This window comes from Stegostoma tigrinum, chromosome 14 (assembly GCF_030684315.1).
Source record: "Stegostoma tigrinum isolate sSteTig4 chromosome 14, sSteTig4.hap1, whole genome shotgun sequence".
Lineage (NCBI taxonomy): Eukaryota > Metazoa > Chordata > Chondrichthyes > Orectolobiformes > Stegostomatidae > Stegostoma > Stegostoma tigrinum.
In genome coordinates this window covers 43,588,910-43,607,724 of record NC_081367.1, presented here as the reverse complement: position 1 = coordinate 43,607,724, position 18,815 = coordinate 43,588,910, and the positions used below count along the sequence as shown (strand labels likewise).

The 18,815-nt window shown below is 40.3% G+C and overlaps 1 protein-coding gene across 6 annotated transcripts in view; it reads right to left on the bottom strand.

The window, feature by feature from the left end:
* LOC125457741 (lisH domain-containing protein ARMC9) overlaps positions 1–18,815 on the bottom strand; it is a 117,169-nt gene that overhangs the window by 27,468 nt on the left and 70,886 nt on the right. For all 6 annotated transcript variants that reach the window (XM_059651109.1, XM_059651113.1, XM_059651108.1 and 3 more), the window contains 5 exons: positions 15,298–15,409; positions 9,719–9,811; positions 6,945–7,035; positions 6,524–6,647; positions 334–473 (listed from right to left, as the gene is read on the bottom strand). In XM_059651109.1, coding sequence (XP_059507092.1) covers positions 334–473; positions 6,524–6,647; positions 6,945–7,035; positions 9,719–9,811; positions 15,298–15,409 — 560 coding nt within the window. The remainder of the gene's footprint in view (positions 1–333; positions 474–6,523; positions 6,648–6,944; positions 7,036–9,718; positions 9,812–15,297; positions 15,410–18,815) is intronic.

Genomic DNA, 18,815 nt, shown 5'->3' with positions numbered 1-18,815 from the left:
CTAACGTGCATCGCCTGATGCTCCAATTTATGAATTTAACTTCTGTTTAGCTGAATTTAGCTTGGATCTTACAAAACACTTGGAAAGATATACCATCACTGTTGTGATAGTTTCCATGTTCCAGAATTAATCACAAATTGCACACATTCGTGCCCTATAAGAAAGACCTTCCATTGTATATCAAATGTGGCAAAATCATGAATGTTTTTGTGAACATGTTTGTGATTTTACCAGACCTCATGTACAGAGAATATTTTATTTTTATGTATTTTAATTCTTCATTTACTAATCACAGAGGTCATTCACTGCCTGTCCGGTGATATTGTACAGCACCTTGGGTCCGAAGGCACAGGTTCATAAACAGTGCAACAGAGTATTCCAAAGTGTAATCCGACAATGAATCAGAGTCCTCCAAAACGCTCAACAACCAGAAAATAATGTTATCTTTGATCATAGCTGACTGCAGTGCTCGTCTGAAAATTAAAGTGAATACTATATTAATTGATATTGTTAAGAATAATGATAAACAAATTCCTAGTATTGACTGTTAAATTACTTTGTGCAGTTACAAAAAGGGGACTTACCCAGTGGCCCTGGATTTGTCCACTGTCACACTTGAAATCTTATGTAACCATTAGGCAATGCAGAGGCTTTGGTACATTATTGCAGTAAACTAGTAAACCTAGTTAACTATTTTTAGTTTGAGTGACAGTATAAAATGTGGACCAATACTGTGGCATTCCAACCCACCGTATGGAGCCTCCCCACACAGACCTCCACGCAACTGTCTCCCCTTTTCCATTGGGGATTTAGAATGGAGTGTGTTACATGCAGCAGTCTTGCGCAACTGTAAGTTAAACTGGTTCATTGCCTTTTCTTCAGTCTTCAGTCGTCCATATTCTGCATATATGTCTGTAACAGTATGTTTTGACACCTGGCCAAAGTGGCCATTAACATGCCCAGACCATGGTTGATTGAAGAGGTCAATGAACAACACTGCCTGACAAGGTTAAATCCAGTACCTATGTCCTGTGCTTAAACAAAGGAGACTATGAAGGAATGAGGGATGAGTTGGCTAATGTAGAATGGGAGAAAAAACTTTATGGTGGGTCAATTAAGGAACAGTGGAGGGCTTTCAAAACAATTTTTCACAGTGCTCAGCAGAAGTATATTCCAGTGATAAGGAAGAACTGTAGGAAAGAGAGTACCAGCCACGGATGTCAGAGGAAATAAAATAAAGTGTCAGGTTGACAAAAAAACACTTACAAAAAAGCAAAGAGTAGTGGGAAACTAGTAGACTGGGAAATCTTTAAAGGCCAACAGAAAGCCACAGAAAAAGTTACAAAGAAAAGTAAGATAGATTATGAGAGTAAACTAGCTCAGAATATAAAAACAGGCAGCAAACGTTTCTATAAATATGTAAATTGTAAAAGAGTGGCGAAGGTAAACACTAGCCCTTTAGAGGATGAGAAGGCCAATTTAATAACTGGGAATGAGGAAATAGCCGACGCATTAAACAGTTATTTCGTGTTAGTCTTCACAGTGGAAGACACAAATAACATGCCAAAAACTAATGGGAAGAAGGTTATAGCAGGTGAGGACGTAGAAACTATCATTATCATTAAGGAGGCAGTGCTGAGCAAATTAATGGGGTCGAAAGGTAGACAAGTCTCCTGGCCCTGATGAAATGCATCCTAGGCTACTAAAAGAGGTGATGGGGGAAATAGCAAATGCTCTAGTAATTATTTATCAAAATTCAGTGGAATCTGGGGTGGTCCCTGCAGATTGGAAAACAGCCGATGTGACACCAATGTTTAAAAAAGTAGACAAAAAGCAGGTAACTCTCGGCCTGTTAGCTTAACTTCAGTCATGGGGAAAATGCTTGAATCTATCATTAAGAAAGGAGTAGCAAGGCATCTGGATATAAATTGTCCTATTGGGAACATCCAGCAAGGGTTCATGAAGGGTAGGTCACGTTTAACTAATTTGGTAGAATTCTTTGAGGACATTACTTGCAGGTGAATAATGGGGAACCTGTGGAAATGGTGTATCTGGATTTCCAGAAGGCATTTGACAAGGTGCTACACCAAAGGCTGCTGCATAAATAAAGTTGGATGGTATTACAGGTAATATATTGGCATGGATAGAGGATTGGTTGACCAGTAGAAAGCAAAGAGTAAGGGTAAATGGGTGTTTTTCTGGTTGGCGGTCAGTGGCTAGTGGTGTGCCTCAGGCGGTCAGTGTTGGGACCTCAATTGTTTACAATTAACATAGATGATTTGGAGTTGGGGACTAAGTGCGGTGTGTCAAAATTTGCAGATGACACTAAGGTGAGTGGTAGAGCAAAGTGTGCAGAAGACACTGAAAGTCTGCAGAGGGATATAGATAGTGTAAGTGAGTGGGCAAAGGTCTGACAGATGGAGTACAATGTTGATAAGTGTGTGGTCATCCATTTTGGTAGGAATAACAGCAAAATGGACTATGTTTTAAATGGTTATAAAATTGCAGCACGCTGCTGTGCAGAGGGACTTGGGTGTCCTTGTGTATGAATCGCTGAAAGTAGGATTGCAGGTGCAGCACTGTGTCCAGTTTTGGTCTCCTTACTTGAGAACAGATATCCTTGCACTGGAAGGGGTGCAGAGAAGATTCACTCAGTTGATTCCAGAGTTGAGAGGGTTAGATTATGAGGAGAGACTGAGTAGACTAGGATTATACTCATTGGAATTCAGAAGAATGAGAGGAGATCTTATAGAAACATAGAAGATTATGAAGGGAATAGATAAAGTGGAGGCAGGGAGGTTGTTTCTGCAGGTGAAACTAGGACTAGAGGGCATCACCTCAAAATCAAGGGAAGCAGATGTAGGACTGAGGTCAGGAGGAAGTTGTGAATCTGTCGAATTCCCTGCCCAGTGAAGCGGTTGAAGCTACCTCACTGAAATGTTTTTAAGGCAAAACTAGATAAATTTTGGAACAGTAAAGGAATTAAGGGTTATGGTGAGTGGGTGGGTAAGTGGAGCTGAGTCTCAAAAAGATCAGCCATGATCTTATTAAATGGCAAGGCAGGCTCAAGGGGCCAGATGGCCTACTCCTGCTTCTAGTTCTTATGTTCTTATTGCTGGATCATTGGGAAGTGTTAATAAATAACAGCAGACATATGCAATCTTGCCATTCTGTAAATAAGCCAACAATCAAGAAAAGGATCCATATCTACTTTCCAACTTCATCATCAGGCTTGAAATCTGCTTAACAGTTTAAAAAAAACTTGTGTAGCAATATCAGAAAGGTTTTGAGGAAGATTATATTTGCAGCATACTAATTATTTATTACGGCTAACAGTAAACAAATCACCTCTAATGACTGTGGGTTGGATTTTCAACAGTCAGCAGGTCTAGGCCAGGTGTATGTGTGATTTAAAAGACAATAATCACAGCCCCACAGATGGTCTGCAATATCAATAGTGAGGGCAGCTGGGGGGAAAAGGATGCCTGTCCCCATTAATTAATGGCTTAATAAATTCCTTTAAGATCTTGTTAGTGGGTTTCCAAATATCAAAGGTGAATTCAGGTGCTTGGTCCTAAGCAGTTTTCAGTTTATCATGGGGCAAAAGAGAGTGCCCATGTTAAATTGCAGAGGTTCCTCAGGCAGACATCTAGGATCTACGAGGTAGATGGAAAGGCGCTCACATCCTGCATCTACCAAGTCCTTGCTCGAGTCCCCATGCTCAGGAATTCTGGCTGTCCATAGCTAGAGTTGCACACCGGCAGGACACTCTGGTTGCAGATCGTAGGCTTCGAAGTCCTTACCCAATCTGTTGTACCGGGTGTGTTGCTCGGCCACTTGTCGGCCTCACGACGGACCGGGCACTGGTGGGGGTGCGGGGACGGGTGTGTGTGTGTGTGTGTGTGTGTGTGTGTGTGTGTGTGTGTGTGTGTGTGTGTGTGTGTGTGTGTGTGTGTGTGTGTGTGTGTGTGTGCGCGCGCGCGTGCGTGCGTGTTTGAAAACAGATTTTTCACACTTTTCCCATGCTTAGCTAATCTAAAACCATTGTTACATTAAAAATCTCCACTGAGCTCCTGATCACTACTAACTCCTTTTTCTGAAGTATATGAGAAAATATATCTTAGATTAAACACTTGGAAAACTATTCTACTTCCAGTCAGCTCCCATAGCAGAATATATCCCACTGTTAACTAAGATCAGCAGTGAGATCTTGGAATACATGGGCCATTTTCCTTATCTTAGAATCCTCCTCTTGATGGATGCAGGGATAGACTACAAAATTCTTCATTGCCTTCAGCAGTTTGAGGGGGTAACCGAGGTCATGGTTTATTGCGCAGCAGTGATCCCCATGCTACTGCAAACTTCAAATACTTCAAAAACCTACCGCAGCACCTCAAAGCACTAGAGAAGTATAATCAGTAGTCTCTTTGCTAATACCCCAAATATAGTAGGGAAAACTGAGGTCCAACGACACAGTCCCATTCCAAGCCAAATTTCCCAGCATAAATCAAAATCAGTCAAAGCCAGGCCTGTTGGTCTGGACATACGCCAGACCATCAGACTCCCAAAGCAACTACTCCACTAAAACTCAGTTGTAAACAACATTTCTATGAGGATAACGTTCAAAGCATCCTTGAAGAAGTCAAACATCCTCATCAATGCATCGAGTCCCTGGCTTGTCAACAAGCAAACTGGAGAAGTTCATCCAGAAAGGCAATGACCACATCAAGAGAATTAGTTGGTAACATACAGAAGTGAAGTTGAGACAGTGGAGGGAGTGCAGAAGCCTCCGAACAACGTATTTACTCAAATATTCAAGAAGTAGTGGACTACACATGGGAAAGTCTATAGATCACGCATTGTACTATCAGAACTCATGGAACTCGAAGCAAATTCTCTATCTTAATGAAGTGCCTTTGAAGAAAAAAAGTTACTCCCTAAATGTCACAAAGTAATTGATACTGTGTTGCTTGCTGAACAATTCTGAAATAATAGGAATAGCGAACAACGAACCTGAACAAGGATTGAAGTCAAATTTTTTTGTTTTAAAAAATGTGGTACTACAAAATTAATTGCACAAAAATAAGGTCTAAAGTCCAAAGATGATTATAGTGATATCCTTTTACTTTATTCCAATGCCTTTCCCTCAAGTTCTCAAACAATTTCTCAGCCAATAATATAACCTGTCTCTATCGGGGCTATTACACCTGCCAGGCGCAACAGAACCGTTGATTGATTGACCTTCAAATTTTCCCTCGATAGAGAGATCTAGCTTGCCACTGCTCAGCACTGTCCCCTTAGGCTTGTGAGGTGACAGCTGAGATTTTCTTCAGGGGCCTCTGAACCCTACTGTCAAGTTGAAATGTGGGACAGACGCTGTGTAGGAAATATGCCTGCTGTGATTTGCCCTGAGGTGGCCCATTAATAACTGCAGACAGGCGATGCTCGAGGGCACATCAGAGGCTTTTCAACTTAAAAGCAGCAACAGGATACAAAAGTATGTAAGTTTCTTCAAAACAGAGGTACAATCTCTCCGGCTTCTTTACATTTAAATTTTAAAAAGTGACTTTAGGCGCCAGGTAACTGTCGTGGAAATGGTGGATGCAATGAGGGGCAGGAACCTCTCTTTAGAGTGGTCTAACACTGTTGCAGGTGATCCTTTAGACCTGGCTAGCATGCTGATTCTTCCATATGTCACCAGAAGGCTGCCTGCTACAAGTTAAACTGATCTTTATCACTTGTAGGAACTTGGAGGCTGACTGGAAAGTTCCAGTTGGCCTCTTTTTATTGGCTTTAAGTAGCTCTAAATGAGCTGTGTCGCTACCAGCAGCATCAGGATGGATAGTGATGTCACAATGCCTCCCATCCCACCCCATAAAAACATGGCATAATATTGAGCTAGGGAACCAGCAAAACAGGCAGCAGCATCATTGCTGGCTTACCCAATCCCAATATCTATAGCACCTAAAAAACAAGCTCTAATTGTAGATGGTACTTTGCTGCATTTTGTTTTGCAATATCATTAACACTTGCGCTACAAAAATATGTAGTGCTCAGCCAATACATTTCAGTATATTATTTGACACTTCCATATTAACCATGGTTAAAGTCAAGAAATTACCCAATCAGTCTAATTAAGGTAATATTCTAAAGGCTTTCTACTTTGGGGCAATGTGCATAGTGCATAAAACAAACCAGTGTGATACATCAAAATCAAAGTCAATTGTCTGTAATTGCCCTCAATTTCCTTCTTGTCTTTTCTACAAGTTTTGACACACCACAGTATCCTCTTCTAACAACTCTCCATCTAATCAGAGACAGAAGATATCCACTAAGTTTCTTGTTGTGTTTCTGCTCCATTATTGCTGAAGATCTTCTTTGAAATTTAACTCTTTGACCAAGTTTTCAATTAACTCTGCCTAATATCTCAATTTTGGGCTCAGGATTCATGTTCTACCTCTGTGGAACACCCTGGTGGATTTTTCTACTTCAAACATACCAGATGAAAGAAAGTTGTTATCACCTGAGACTAAGTTTCTGTAGGGCTCCTAACACATTTTCTCTGGTTATGGAATCTTCCTCCTCCGTCTCCAGTGCTTTTTCAAGAATCTTCAATAACACCGTGCTTTGTGCCAAATAACTTCGACCTGATACACGAGGACACAAAACAGTGTTACATCAAAAGTGAATTTTAATAGTTCCAAAAAGTACCGTTGATGTTGAAATAATTTGAAATAAAAATCACAAAATGTTGAAAACACTCAGTAGGTCTAGCAGCATCTGTGAAGTGAGAAACACAGCTGATGTTTTACGGCAGCGGCCTTTCTTCCTATTTAACAAATTATTCAGATAACAGTTTTATTTTAGATGTGAAGTAACTACATAACTTTAAAAAATTCAAAATTTTAATTGATTACTAACCGGGGCATAAAATGAAAACTTACCATGTGATAGCGATGCAAAGCCATTTATTAGTCGTGCCGTATACTGTCGGACAATCTCACTCTTTGAATTTAACAAATTAATTAGGCTCTTCTGCAAAAAGGAAAACATTATTTTCAATCATTAACTCATATCTTCGGGTTCCTTCAATATATTTTTTCTATTATTTTTGCTTATCAAATTAATTTCAAACAAGTTCATTCTGGCACCAGCAGACTATTTGATTAAGTGTTCATATTTTGACAAATGGGCCTGTTTTAGTTATTGACAGACACTTCATTTTATATTGGGCTAAGTAATGTTTCGTTGTAATAATTTTGAATACAAACTATGTAACTCCATAGGTCAGGTCATCAATGCAACACATGGTTCTCAGTGTAAAGATTCATAAAGACTACACCATTTTGTACGAAGTGGGCCTGGGAAAGATCAGTGCAGAGTGGAAAATACATTCACAGATTGGTAAAAATGTTATTTTGTACCTCATAGTGTTGCACATGAAAAACATTGTACTTTGAACACAACTTCGAGTATTCACAAAGAACAAAATAAACAGCACATACTCCCTAAGCAGAAATACTCCAAGCACTATCAATTATTTCAACATAAATCATATGCTAGCTGTAAGCATAGATATGCTTTTATATTATTCCAATATAGAACAAAAACAAAGGAGCCAATGGAGACGGAATTAATTTAAGCTGTGTTCTCATAAATGCGCTGAAGAAGGATGAAATGAAGGATAGTGGGTACAACATTATGGGTGAGATTTTGCCCTCTCTGGAGGTGGCAAGAATTAAGTAAAGGGTGAGAAGGTCCATTGACTAGTCAACAATTAAGACCCATAAGTTCTCAATTAATGGCTACTTAAGGGCCTTAAATCACCCACCTCCTCCCAGATTACTTGTCAACCCAGCAAGTGAAAGAAGTCCTGACTGGGTAACTAGGGTGACCACATGAGGTTTGCTGCAGGCTCTACTCTAGGGGTAATCAGATGAATGGACGATGGGTAGAGGGTGGTCTCTGAAAGCCATCACCCTGCCTGCGTTGCTGAACCGCCCTGACCTCCATTTCCTCCCTGACCCTTAGCCCCACAAGCAGCTAAAGATCCATTTTCATCTTATTGAATCCCCTGAAGAGTGGGCCTCAATTGACAGTTTTTAGCACGTAGAAGAAGCCATCCTTGGATTGGCTGGTAGATTGGTGGTGAAGACACTGCTGCTGGATCCTCTGGGCCTATCAAGCGGTTTACTTCAACTTCTTCCCATTTGCTTTGGAGAATTGGACATGGGGACCACCTGGTCCACTGAAACATTATCCCGTTCTTTGACTCCACGTCAGACATTAACTTTAAATCTTAGAGCCACCCTGTGTCTTGGTATTCCATGTTTGTTTACTTTGATTCTTGGAATGTGAGTTATCTGTAGCCTTCAGATAACTTTAAAAGGGATAAGCCTTAAAGAGCAAGAGGCCAGCTGGAACATTTGCCATTGTGTTCTAGTATGCATGCGGTCAACCAGCAGTGGGGTCACAATGGCCTTCATCCCATAATAATTTAAATGAGCAGGCAGCTCTAAACGTAAAAGTTGCTTACATCCACCCGTCTGATTAATCTAAGATGTAGGGCTGTATTCAACTGTATAACAGTATTAACAAATGTTTGGAAACTTTAATAAAGTAAGTTAACTGTGAAGCATATTATTGAATCTGAATTTTCAAATTTGTTCAAAAACAAGGATAAGGAATAAAGTATCTAACATGTCCTACACGTAAAACTTATATAACAATTATAACAATCTTTTTGTTACAAGATTTTAGTTCCAGATTCACATTTTTGAAGGTAAGATTAAATCTCATTTTCTGGATTATCGCTCTAGGTTTTTGGGATGCTCATCCAGTATCAATACCACTACTATATCTTATTTTAGAATTACCATCTAAGCCACTCTCCATCAAACCTAAGGCAAACAACATTAGATGTATGAATATGAAGAACTTATATGAAGAATTTCCAAAATCACACAATTATCTTCCTTAAACTGGTTGCAATTATGAAAGTATAACTTAAAATGCATTTTGCTTTGTAGAAACGGCCAAGAATGACTGACTTTAACCCAGTCTGTGTTTTCTTCTTTTGTAGCCATTAAAAAGTTAAATTCATAACTTAAAAAGTTTAATTTTACGCAAGTAGACATTTCCCAATCATTGTGATTTAATATCATACTGACTTCAGAATTCAGTCATAAAGCTGGTAAGAAAGCATATGACTTTTCCAGTGCTAAATAATGCATTATTTTGTATCTTGGTCTCACACTTTGTAATAATTGCCTTCATACTGGCTGATATATTTTCCAACAGGTTCCTTAAATTCAGCAGTCTAAGTGAGTTCTAAATTTTGGGCCGCGTAATTTTTAAAAAAATGCATTAAAACAGTGCAACAATCAATCTTCAAAAAAAGCTTTGGGTTTTTATTCATCCCGTTCCCCAAAGCACATTATGTGAATAGAATTAATGTTTTATTCTGAATGTCTAAGGTCAGTGCAACAGGTGCAACGTTTTAAACAAATTTGGCATCCATTCAGCAATATGAATACCATCTCCAAGTTCTATCTCAGGCAAAGAAAATAAGGGAGGGCAAAATAATACAATTTACTTGTACCATAATGAAACGGCAATAATTGAAGTACTTCATCAAATAGAGGCAAAGTAAAGTTCAAAGGTCAAAGCAGCGTGGTTCAGAAGAAATTTTGCTAGAAAAGGAATGTAATCAGCTAACCTGGCCCTTATTATAACATTCCAGCAGATCATTGCTAATGTAAGCCTGAAGGACTGTATCCCTTTGCTCTCCAGGATGAGACTGTGTCAGCCGCTACAGGAGTCAAAGAAAAATGCATTAATCTACTTTTGCAGTGTACCTTTCAATAAATCTTCATATTCTTTAACCTTTTGGAATTTCAACTTTCATGCTGTTAGAATTATAGGTAGAATTTCAGGTTGATGGAAAATATTAATTTAAAGTTGGTGCAAAGAAACTGATTTGATGCTTCACAAATCTGCAGTTAGGGTGCATCTACTCTTTAATGCTGGTGTTAAAGTTATAAAATTTCCGAGGGCACCTCACAGGGGCATTATCAAACAAAATTTGACACTGAGACACACAAGGAGATATCCATGCAGAAAACCAAATAAGAGGTAGATGTTAAGCAGTATTTTGAAGCACACGCAGAAGGTAAAGAAACAGAGTTTTATGGAGGTTATGGCTGCAGTAGTGAATGTCAATGGTGAAGTAATTTAAAGTTGATATAGTTTAGGAAGCCAGAACTAAAGCAATGCAAATACCTTGAAGAACTGTAGGGCTAGAAGAGATAAGGAGGGATGATGCCAGGGTGTGATTTTAAAGGAAAGATGAAAATTTTAAAATCAGGATATTGCTTAACCAAGAGCTAATGTTGGTCAATGAATGACTTGGTTGAGGATACGGGCTGCAGAAGTTTACATAATTTAAGTTGCTGGAGTGTGGAAGATGTAAGGCTGGCCAGAACACATTGGAGATTGTCAAGTCGAGAGATTAAAAAAAAAGTTACAGAGATTTTCAGGAGCAGAGGAGCTGCGACAAAGATGGAATCGAGAGGTGGTATGGAAGGGAAAATATGTAGTCTCATCGCTGGCAGATATATGATTAGAAGCTCATTTTGGTCAAATACGGCACCAAGGTTAATAACAGTCTGGTTCAGCCTCAGACTGTTGCTAGGGACAGATGGAATCAGTAGCAGTGAAATGGCAGACCTAAGGCAATAACATTAATCTTTCTAAAACATAGAGGAAATTTCTGTTTTTTCAGGACTCGGATTTGAATCCCACCACCACAGATGGTGAAATTTATAATTTGAAATTTGAACTCAATTAAAATCTGGAATTAAGAGTCTAATAATGACCACAAATCCATTGTTGATTCTCGGAAAATCCATCTGGTTCACTAATGTCCTTTTGGGAAGGAAACTGCCATCCTCACCCAATCTTGTCTCCATGTGATTCCAGGCCCACAGCAACGTGGTTGATACTTGACTGTCTTCAGGGCATTTACAGATGGGCAACAAATGCTGTCTGGCCAGCGATGCCCTCATCCCTCGAATGTTCAAAGAAAGCAAAAGATTTTAGCACGCAGCTTGGAGCAATTGTTCCCAAACTATGATAAGGTTGCAGAGATAATATGTGGAGTCAAAAACTGCTCCAGTTAAGGTAGCAATGGTAACTGTGAAGCGGAGACACTGGTGGGACAGTCTGACTCACTGGCTGCTTGCTGCCAAACAGCAAGAGGTGGACACTGACCTCAGCAAATGCTTTCGGCAGTGAGTGACTAATACGTTTGAGATGTTTCTACAAAGATCTGGTGCAAGTAGAGGCAGGCAAGTGTCATTCAGCAACTGACTGAACGCAGGAGAAACTGGGGGAACATGTCACTGAACTGGGAAGGCAAGTAGTGGCTTCTGGCTTTACTGTGTTCATGCTCTTGAAGTACAAGCTCCTTATCGTGAGCTGGCAACTCTGCAGGCAATGAAAACTAGGTCAAAAGTAGGGCAGGCCAGCAGTCATAAAAGATGGATTGGTTACAGTGTTTGGGAGGCAAGGAGAGAGGAGATGATTACTATCTTGTGCTGGGGGTGTGAGAGGTGGAGGAGAATATTGGGGACTGGTTACAGTGTATGAGTGGGGCTGATTACCAAGAGGCTGTGGGATAAGAGTCATGGGCTAAAAACAAAGGAGTGAGGGCTTTGATCAAGTCTTCTGTTCCTGGGGAATACAGAAAGCTTGGCTGAAACCAAATGAGTACATACAACATTAACAGTTCTACACAGTACTTTAAAAATGCAGATTTTCATGGGTGCAATTTCTCCCCCACCCGCTGCTGAGTTGGTAACAGAAACAGCATGATGATAATTTGGAGTACTGCCCCTGGTATATTTGTCCCTTTGTTGCCACTTCACCAATTGAATGCTGCATGAGAAGATCTACTGGGGGCTTCTTTGACTTGCTGACAATTAAGGCCTTTAAGTGGTTAATTAATGGCCTCCGAAGGGTCTAAAATCAGCCAACTACCTACCATCCTGGCAGATAGGAAAGGTATCTAGTTTCCCAACTGGATAACCAGGCTGCCCTGTTCAATGGGCGCCTCCACTTGTCCCAGCTGGGGGCAATCAAAGGCATGTACTAGGAGCAAGGGCATGGCCTCTTCCTCTGACACTCACCCCTTGATTCTCTCTCCAAGTGATTCCACTCCAATGTTCCAATGTCAAGATGTGTGATTGGCCAAGAGCAGACTGATCAGCTTGAAACAATCTATTTAGGAAGTGATCTGGTGAATATCTCAGGGGTGGGTAAGTGTAGACAACTTAACACAGTCACACCCCTACATTTAGTCTGTATAAGGGAACATTATGGCCCATACCTGAATATTGCTCAAAAGAAAGGCATGGCAAGCCTGAAATTTGGCATTCTTATATTTTCCTTGATGACTGCAAGTTGAAAAGCTCCAGTAACATATTTCTCTTTTTCAACAATTTTAATTTTCATATTTATATGGCACATTATTATAATGTAATCCATATAATGCAAACTTTAATAATTATGCACCTGACATACCACTTTATTTTTGCTGACCTGTGGAGTAACATAAATTTCCAAGTGTAAAAGTGGGTGCACATTAGAAAATAGTTTGGGAACTAATGATCTAAAGTCAGTGAGGAATTGAGGAATGTAGTGATGAGAGAGAGTTTGGTGCTATCAGTACACATGTTTTGAAAAATATTGTCAAGTTTGGAGATGAGAAATTATGCCAGTGACAGTAATATAAGAATAGGAAGAGAAATCAATGCAAGTAATAATTTAACTCTGGATATTGTTTGTATGTATTTGGGAGCCTGATGCTACTTTTAGAGATGTTGTTGAGGAGCAGAATGTATACAAAAAATAGATCAGAAATAGTAGATCCTTGTGTACCACCAGAAAAAATGGTGCGGGATCAGCAAGAAAAGCTAAGGTCCTCCGGCTACAACCAGATAGATAAGAATATTGCAGTCCCACTTAACTGGACAACAGAGGAATGGCCCTGGAAGAGAACAAATGTTGTCAAATGTGAGATAACACGATGTGAATTTTCCGAAGAAGGGTCTCAACCCGAAATGTCAACTTTCCTGCTCCTCTGATGCTGCTTGGCATGCTGTGTCCATCCAGCTTCACATCGTGTTATCTCTGATTCTCCAGAATTGGCCGTTCCTACTTTCCCAGTGAAAATGTTGTCAAATGTGTCAAGATTGCAGCAAGGTCAAGAGGATAAGGAACAATAATTTACCACCATCACACTCACACAGGATGTCATGAATAACTTTGATTAAAGTAGATTAGGTATAAATTGCTCTTATTTCTCGATACTCATTCTAGGTGATTCGAATGGTACAGAATCTCAAGAGGATTCAATAACATTGGCCTCAGTTTAGGGAGGGGAGAATTGGTCAAGGCTTCAGGTCTGGGTTGATAGACTTCAAAATTTGTTGCAAATGCAACTTCTGTCAGTAGTGGGTAGGTTCAGACATTACTCCATCACTTGCTGCAGTTGAAGACCTATGACTTGTATCTTGAAGATGCAGTATATCTGGACCTCAGGAAGCATTTGATAAGGTGTCACACAAAAGGTTAATACACAAGGTAAGACCACAGGGGTTTAGAGGTAATTTATTAGCTTGGATAGAGAATTGGCTAGTCAACAGAAAACAGACAGTTAAGACAGATGGGTCTTTTTCTGGCAGGCAAGATATAACTAGTGGGGTACCACAAGGTTCAGTCCTTGTCCCCAGCAATTTACAATCTATATCACGGGAGTCAGATGCTGGAATAGCAGGTACTATAACCTACTTTGCACAGGACCTAAAATAGGTGAGAAACTAACCCACCATAAAGAAATAAGAAATTTACAAATGAATATGGATAAGTTAGCTGAATGGATCAAAATGTGGCAGATGGACTTTAATGTGGCTAAAGTGTAACGTTATCCATTTTGATCAGAAGAAAACAAAGGCAATTTATAATCTCTGGACAAAAACTTCAGTGTACTTCGACAAAGATGGATTGAGGTGTCTTTGCACATGAATCTAGAAAATTAGTATGCAATACAGCAGGTAATAATGAAGACAAATGGCATTTATAGCTAAAGAAACACAGTATAAAAGTAGGAAAGTGTTGCTGCAACTGTACAAGGTATTAGTGGAGTATTGTGTACAGTCCTGATCTCTTCACTTGAGGAAGGATGTCATTGCATTGGAGGTATTTCAGAGGAGATTCACTGAATTGATTCCAGAAGAGAGGAATTTATCCTATGAAAAGAGAATAAGCAATTTAGACTTATATTTTAATGAGTTGAGAAGAATGACTGGAAATCTAAATGAGGTACACAAGATACTAAAGGGATTGACAAAGTAGATGAAGATAGGATATTTCCTACTGTGGGGTAATCTAGAATGAGAGGTCATTGTTTTAGGATAAGAAGTGGCAGATTTAGAACAAACATTTTGAGAAATTGCTTCTTTCAAAGGACTGTGAAGCTGTGGAATTCACTACCCCAGAGTGCAGTGGATGCTGGGTCATGGAGTAAATTGAAGGAGGAAAAAGTCAGATTTTTAATTAGTAATGGGTTGAGAGGTTATGAGATCAGCCATGATCACATTGAGTGGCACAGCAGGCTTGAGGGGGTGAATTGCCTGCTCCAGTTTCTTATGCCATATTCACGGTCACAACTCACATTTAAATTATGGGAAGCTGGACAAAACTTTGGCTCAATTGAGAACTTATTTCTTTCAGGAAAGTTGAGGAGAGAGAAAATGCTATTAAAACAGAATGTGGTAAATAAGACTAGGTGTCTTTAACGTGGGGGGCAGGAGAGATGGATATGCAAACAGCCAGAAAATACTTAATCCATAGCTTCAAACACCGAGGAACAGATACTTGGCTAAGCTTTCAAAGGGCTTCTGGCATCCATCAAAATATTTGCCAGCAGAAGTAATAACCTTTAAGAAAGCATGCTTGAAAAAGTGTGCAGGCTACAGAACAATATATGTCTGGCAAGGGTAATATAAAGAAAGGAAATTATGAAATGCAGCTTCAGAATCGGGTAAACACAATTAAATCTCAGCAATCTACATAAATTTTACGTTAATACTATACATTGTTGATTTTATTATCCACATTCAGAATGTTTTGTATAAGCTGGAAACAATGCATCACACTCAAGCCAAGCTGCAAAAGCTTTGAAATAACTGACGCTGTGGAACAAGTTACTGAAGTTAAACACAATTTTATACACACCCAACGTAGTGCTTGCAAGAGAAGTGCCTTTAGCCGATCATTTCCATAGACCAAATCATTCTTCAACTTTTCATAATCAAGAGATGGTAATAGAGGTACATCTTTTGATTTCCTAAAGAAATTAAAAAATTAGTAGCATCAGTGGTATTATAAAAATTGCACTGCGAGTGCAAAACAGTTAACTTAAACCTCAAAGTGCAATTTTTCAGGGAATCATATTGTCTATCAAAAATTAATAATGAATAACTTAATCAATTTACTTTCAACCAAATAGCTAATTGATTAAACACAAATAAATCAATGACAACTGACATCAGAAATTCATAAGCGTCTTAGTTGGGTCAATGCTGGGCTGCAGATCTAAAGTTCCCTGGTTCAATGCTGAGCTCCGGCAATGCTCTCATTTGAGAAGCTCGCGTGATACAGAGGTAGTCCCTACCGCTGGACTAAGAGGCCTGGGTTCAAGTCCCACCTGCTCCAGAGATATGTAATAGGTTGATTTGGAAAAAATAGGTTAAATTTTTAAAAAAGCAGCAGAAAGTTAGACAGTCACATGGTCATGTCCTTTTCAAAGCAACCTTTGGCAAACCAGCAAGTATCATAAAATTAACCAATCCGGCCACTCAAATAATAGCATTTAACATTTGTTAATTGCTATTCTCATTCCTCATTAAAATGAAAATATACCACCAGAAATAGTACTAATAAGATGGCACATTAAAAGTAAAACAATTTATGTTATCACAAAATATGCGTGTGAAATATCTGCATAAAAGTTCCCTTTGATCGGCCTGCACTTAACTTTGAATGGGTGTTCCGGTTGGAGATTTCACTTGTGCATGGACTTTGGAATTTTCTGGCTTTGAATGCAAGTAAGTCAAATAGGGATGGGACATATAGGCCACTCACATCTTTTTTGTGTGGAATGTCAAACCTACACATTACAGCATAACAAACATAGTTGCAAAACATCGTAACCAAGGAGAAAGGAAAAGGGATAACAACGGTGTGGAGCTTTCTGAAGGAGAGTCTTGGCCTGAAATGTCAGCCTTCTTGCTCCTCTGATGCTGCTTGGCCTGCTGTGTTCATCCAGTTCAACACCTTGTTATCTCAGATTCTCCAGCATCTGCAGTTCCTACTATCTCAGAAAGGAGAAGAGAGTTCTCTCAACCAGTTCGTGAGAAGGTAGCATATCCCCGACTCAACCATTACCATCAAGCCAGGGAATCAACCCTGGTTGAACGAAGAGTGCAGGGGAGCATGCCAGGAGCAGCACCAGGCATACCTGAAGATGAGGTGTCAACCTGGTGATGCCACCAAACAGGGCTACTAGCACACCAAACAATGAAAGCAGCAAGTGATAGACAGAGCTAAGGCATCCCACAACCAACGGATCAGATCTAAGCTCTGCAGTCCTGCCACATTCAGTCCACAAATATCCCCATCCTCAATGACGGAAGAGCCCAGTGCATCAGTGCAAAAGATAAGGCAGAAGTATTCACAGTGATCTTCAGCCAGAAGTGCCGAGTGAATGATCCATCTCAGCCTCCACCAATGGTCCCCAGTATTATAGATACCAGTCTCCAGCCAATTCGATTCACTCCACGTGATATCAAGACACGGTTGGAGACACTGGATACTGCAAAGGCTACAGGCCCTGACAACATTCCAGCAATCAATTAGTGATCCAAAACTTGCCGTTCCTCTAGCCTTGCTATTCCAGTACAGTCACAACACTGGTATCTACCCAACAATGTGGGAAATTGCCCAAGTATGTCCTGTACGCAAAAAGCAGGACTAATCCGACCTGACCAATTTCCACCCCATCAGTCTCCTCGCGATCATCAGTAAAGTGATGAAAGGTGTTATCAACCGTACTATCAAGCAGCACCTGCTCAGAAATAACCTGCTCAGCAACGCCCACTTTGGGTTCCGCCAGGGCCACTCAGCTCCTGATCTCCTTGGTTCAAACATGGACAAAAGAGCTGAATTCCAGAGGTGAGGTGAGAGTGACAGCTATTGATATCAAGGCTGCATTCGACCAAGTGTGGCGTCAAGGAGCCCTGGCAAAACTGGAATCAATGAGTATCAGGGGGCAAATGCTCCAGTGGTCGAAGTCATGCTTGACACATAGGAAGATGGTTGTGGTTGTGGGAGGTCAATCATCCCAGCTCTAGGCCATCCCTGCAGGAGTTCCTCAAGGTAGTGTCCTAAGCCCAACCATCTTCAGCTCCCTCATCAATGACCTTCCCTCCATCATAAGGTAGAGGTGGGGATGTTCGCTGATGATTACACAATGTTCAGCATCATTTGTGACTCCTCAGATACTGAAGCAGTCCATGTTCACATGCAACAAGATCTGGACAATATCTAGGCTGACAATATCTTGGCTTGGGCTGACAAGTGGCAAGAGACATTTGCACCACACAGATGCCAGACAATGTCCATCACCAATAACAGACAATCTAATGACTGTCTCATGACATTCAATGGTGTCACCATCATTGAATCCCTCGCTATCAACATTCTGGGGGTTACCATTAACCAGAAAACCATATGGACTCACCACATTAATAGAGTGGCTACAAGAGCAGGACAGAAGCTGGGAATGCTGCCGCAAGTAACTCACCTGCTGACTCCTCAAAGTCTGTCTACCATCTACAAGGCAGAAGTCAGGAATGATGGAGAACTTCCCACTTGCCTTGATGAGTGCAGCCCCAACAACACTCAAGAAGCTTGACATCATCCAAGACAAAGCAGCCCGCTTGACTGGCAAACATGTACAAGCATTCAATCCCTCCACCACCAATGCTCAGTAGCAACAATGTGTACTAGCTACAAGATGCACTGCAGAAAATCACCAAAGATCCTCAGACAGCACCTTCCAAACCCACAACCACCTCCATCTAGAAGGGCAAGGGCAGCAGATATACGGGAACACCATTACCTCCAAGCTCCTCTCCAAGTCAATCACCATTCTAACTTGGAAATACATTGCTGTTCCTTCACTGTCGCTGGGTCAAAAACCTGGAATTCCCTCCCTAATACCATTGTGGGTCAACCCACAGCAGGAGGAAGGCAGCGGTCCAAAAAGGCAGCTCACCACCACCTTCTCAAGGCAACTAGGGATAGGCAAGAAATGCTGGTCAGCCAGCGACGCCCACATCCCACAAATGAATTTTTAAAAATTCAATCTTTTTTTCCACTATTCTCAGTGCTTCTATGAAATACCTCTTTTTTTCCCCAAAAGATTTCTAGTATTTTTTTCTTCAATATTCAGAGGACACAAACTCAGGCAGAAAGTAAATGAAACACTTTGAGGCACAAGTGGTAGACAGAAAAATAACTTCCATTTTTATCTATAATTTATACAAGAATAATATTGAATTAATGTTACTGAGGTGCATTAAGGTTTGTGATGCTGAGAGGGATTGTCATACTGTATTCATTAGCAAATGTTTACAATATAGGATAAGTATCCTCTTAAACACACTTGCTAGCTTCAGATACTTTGCCAA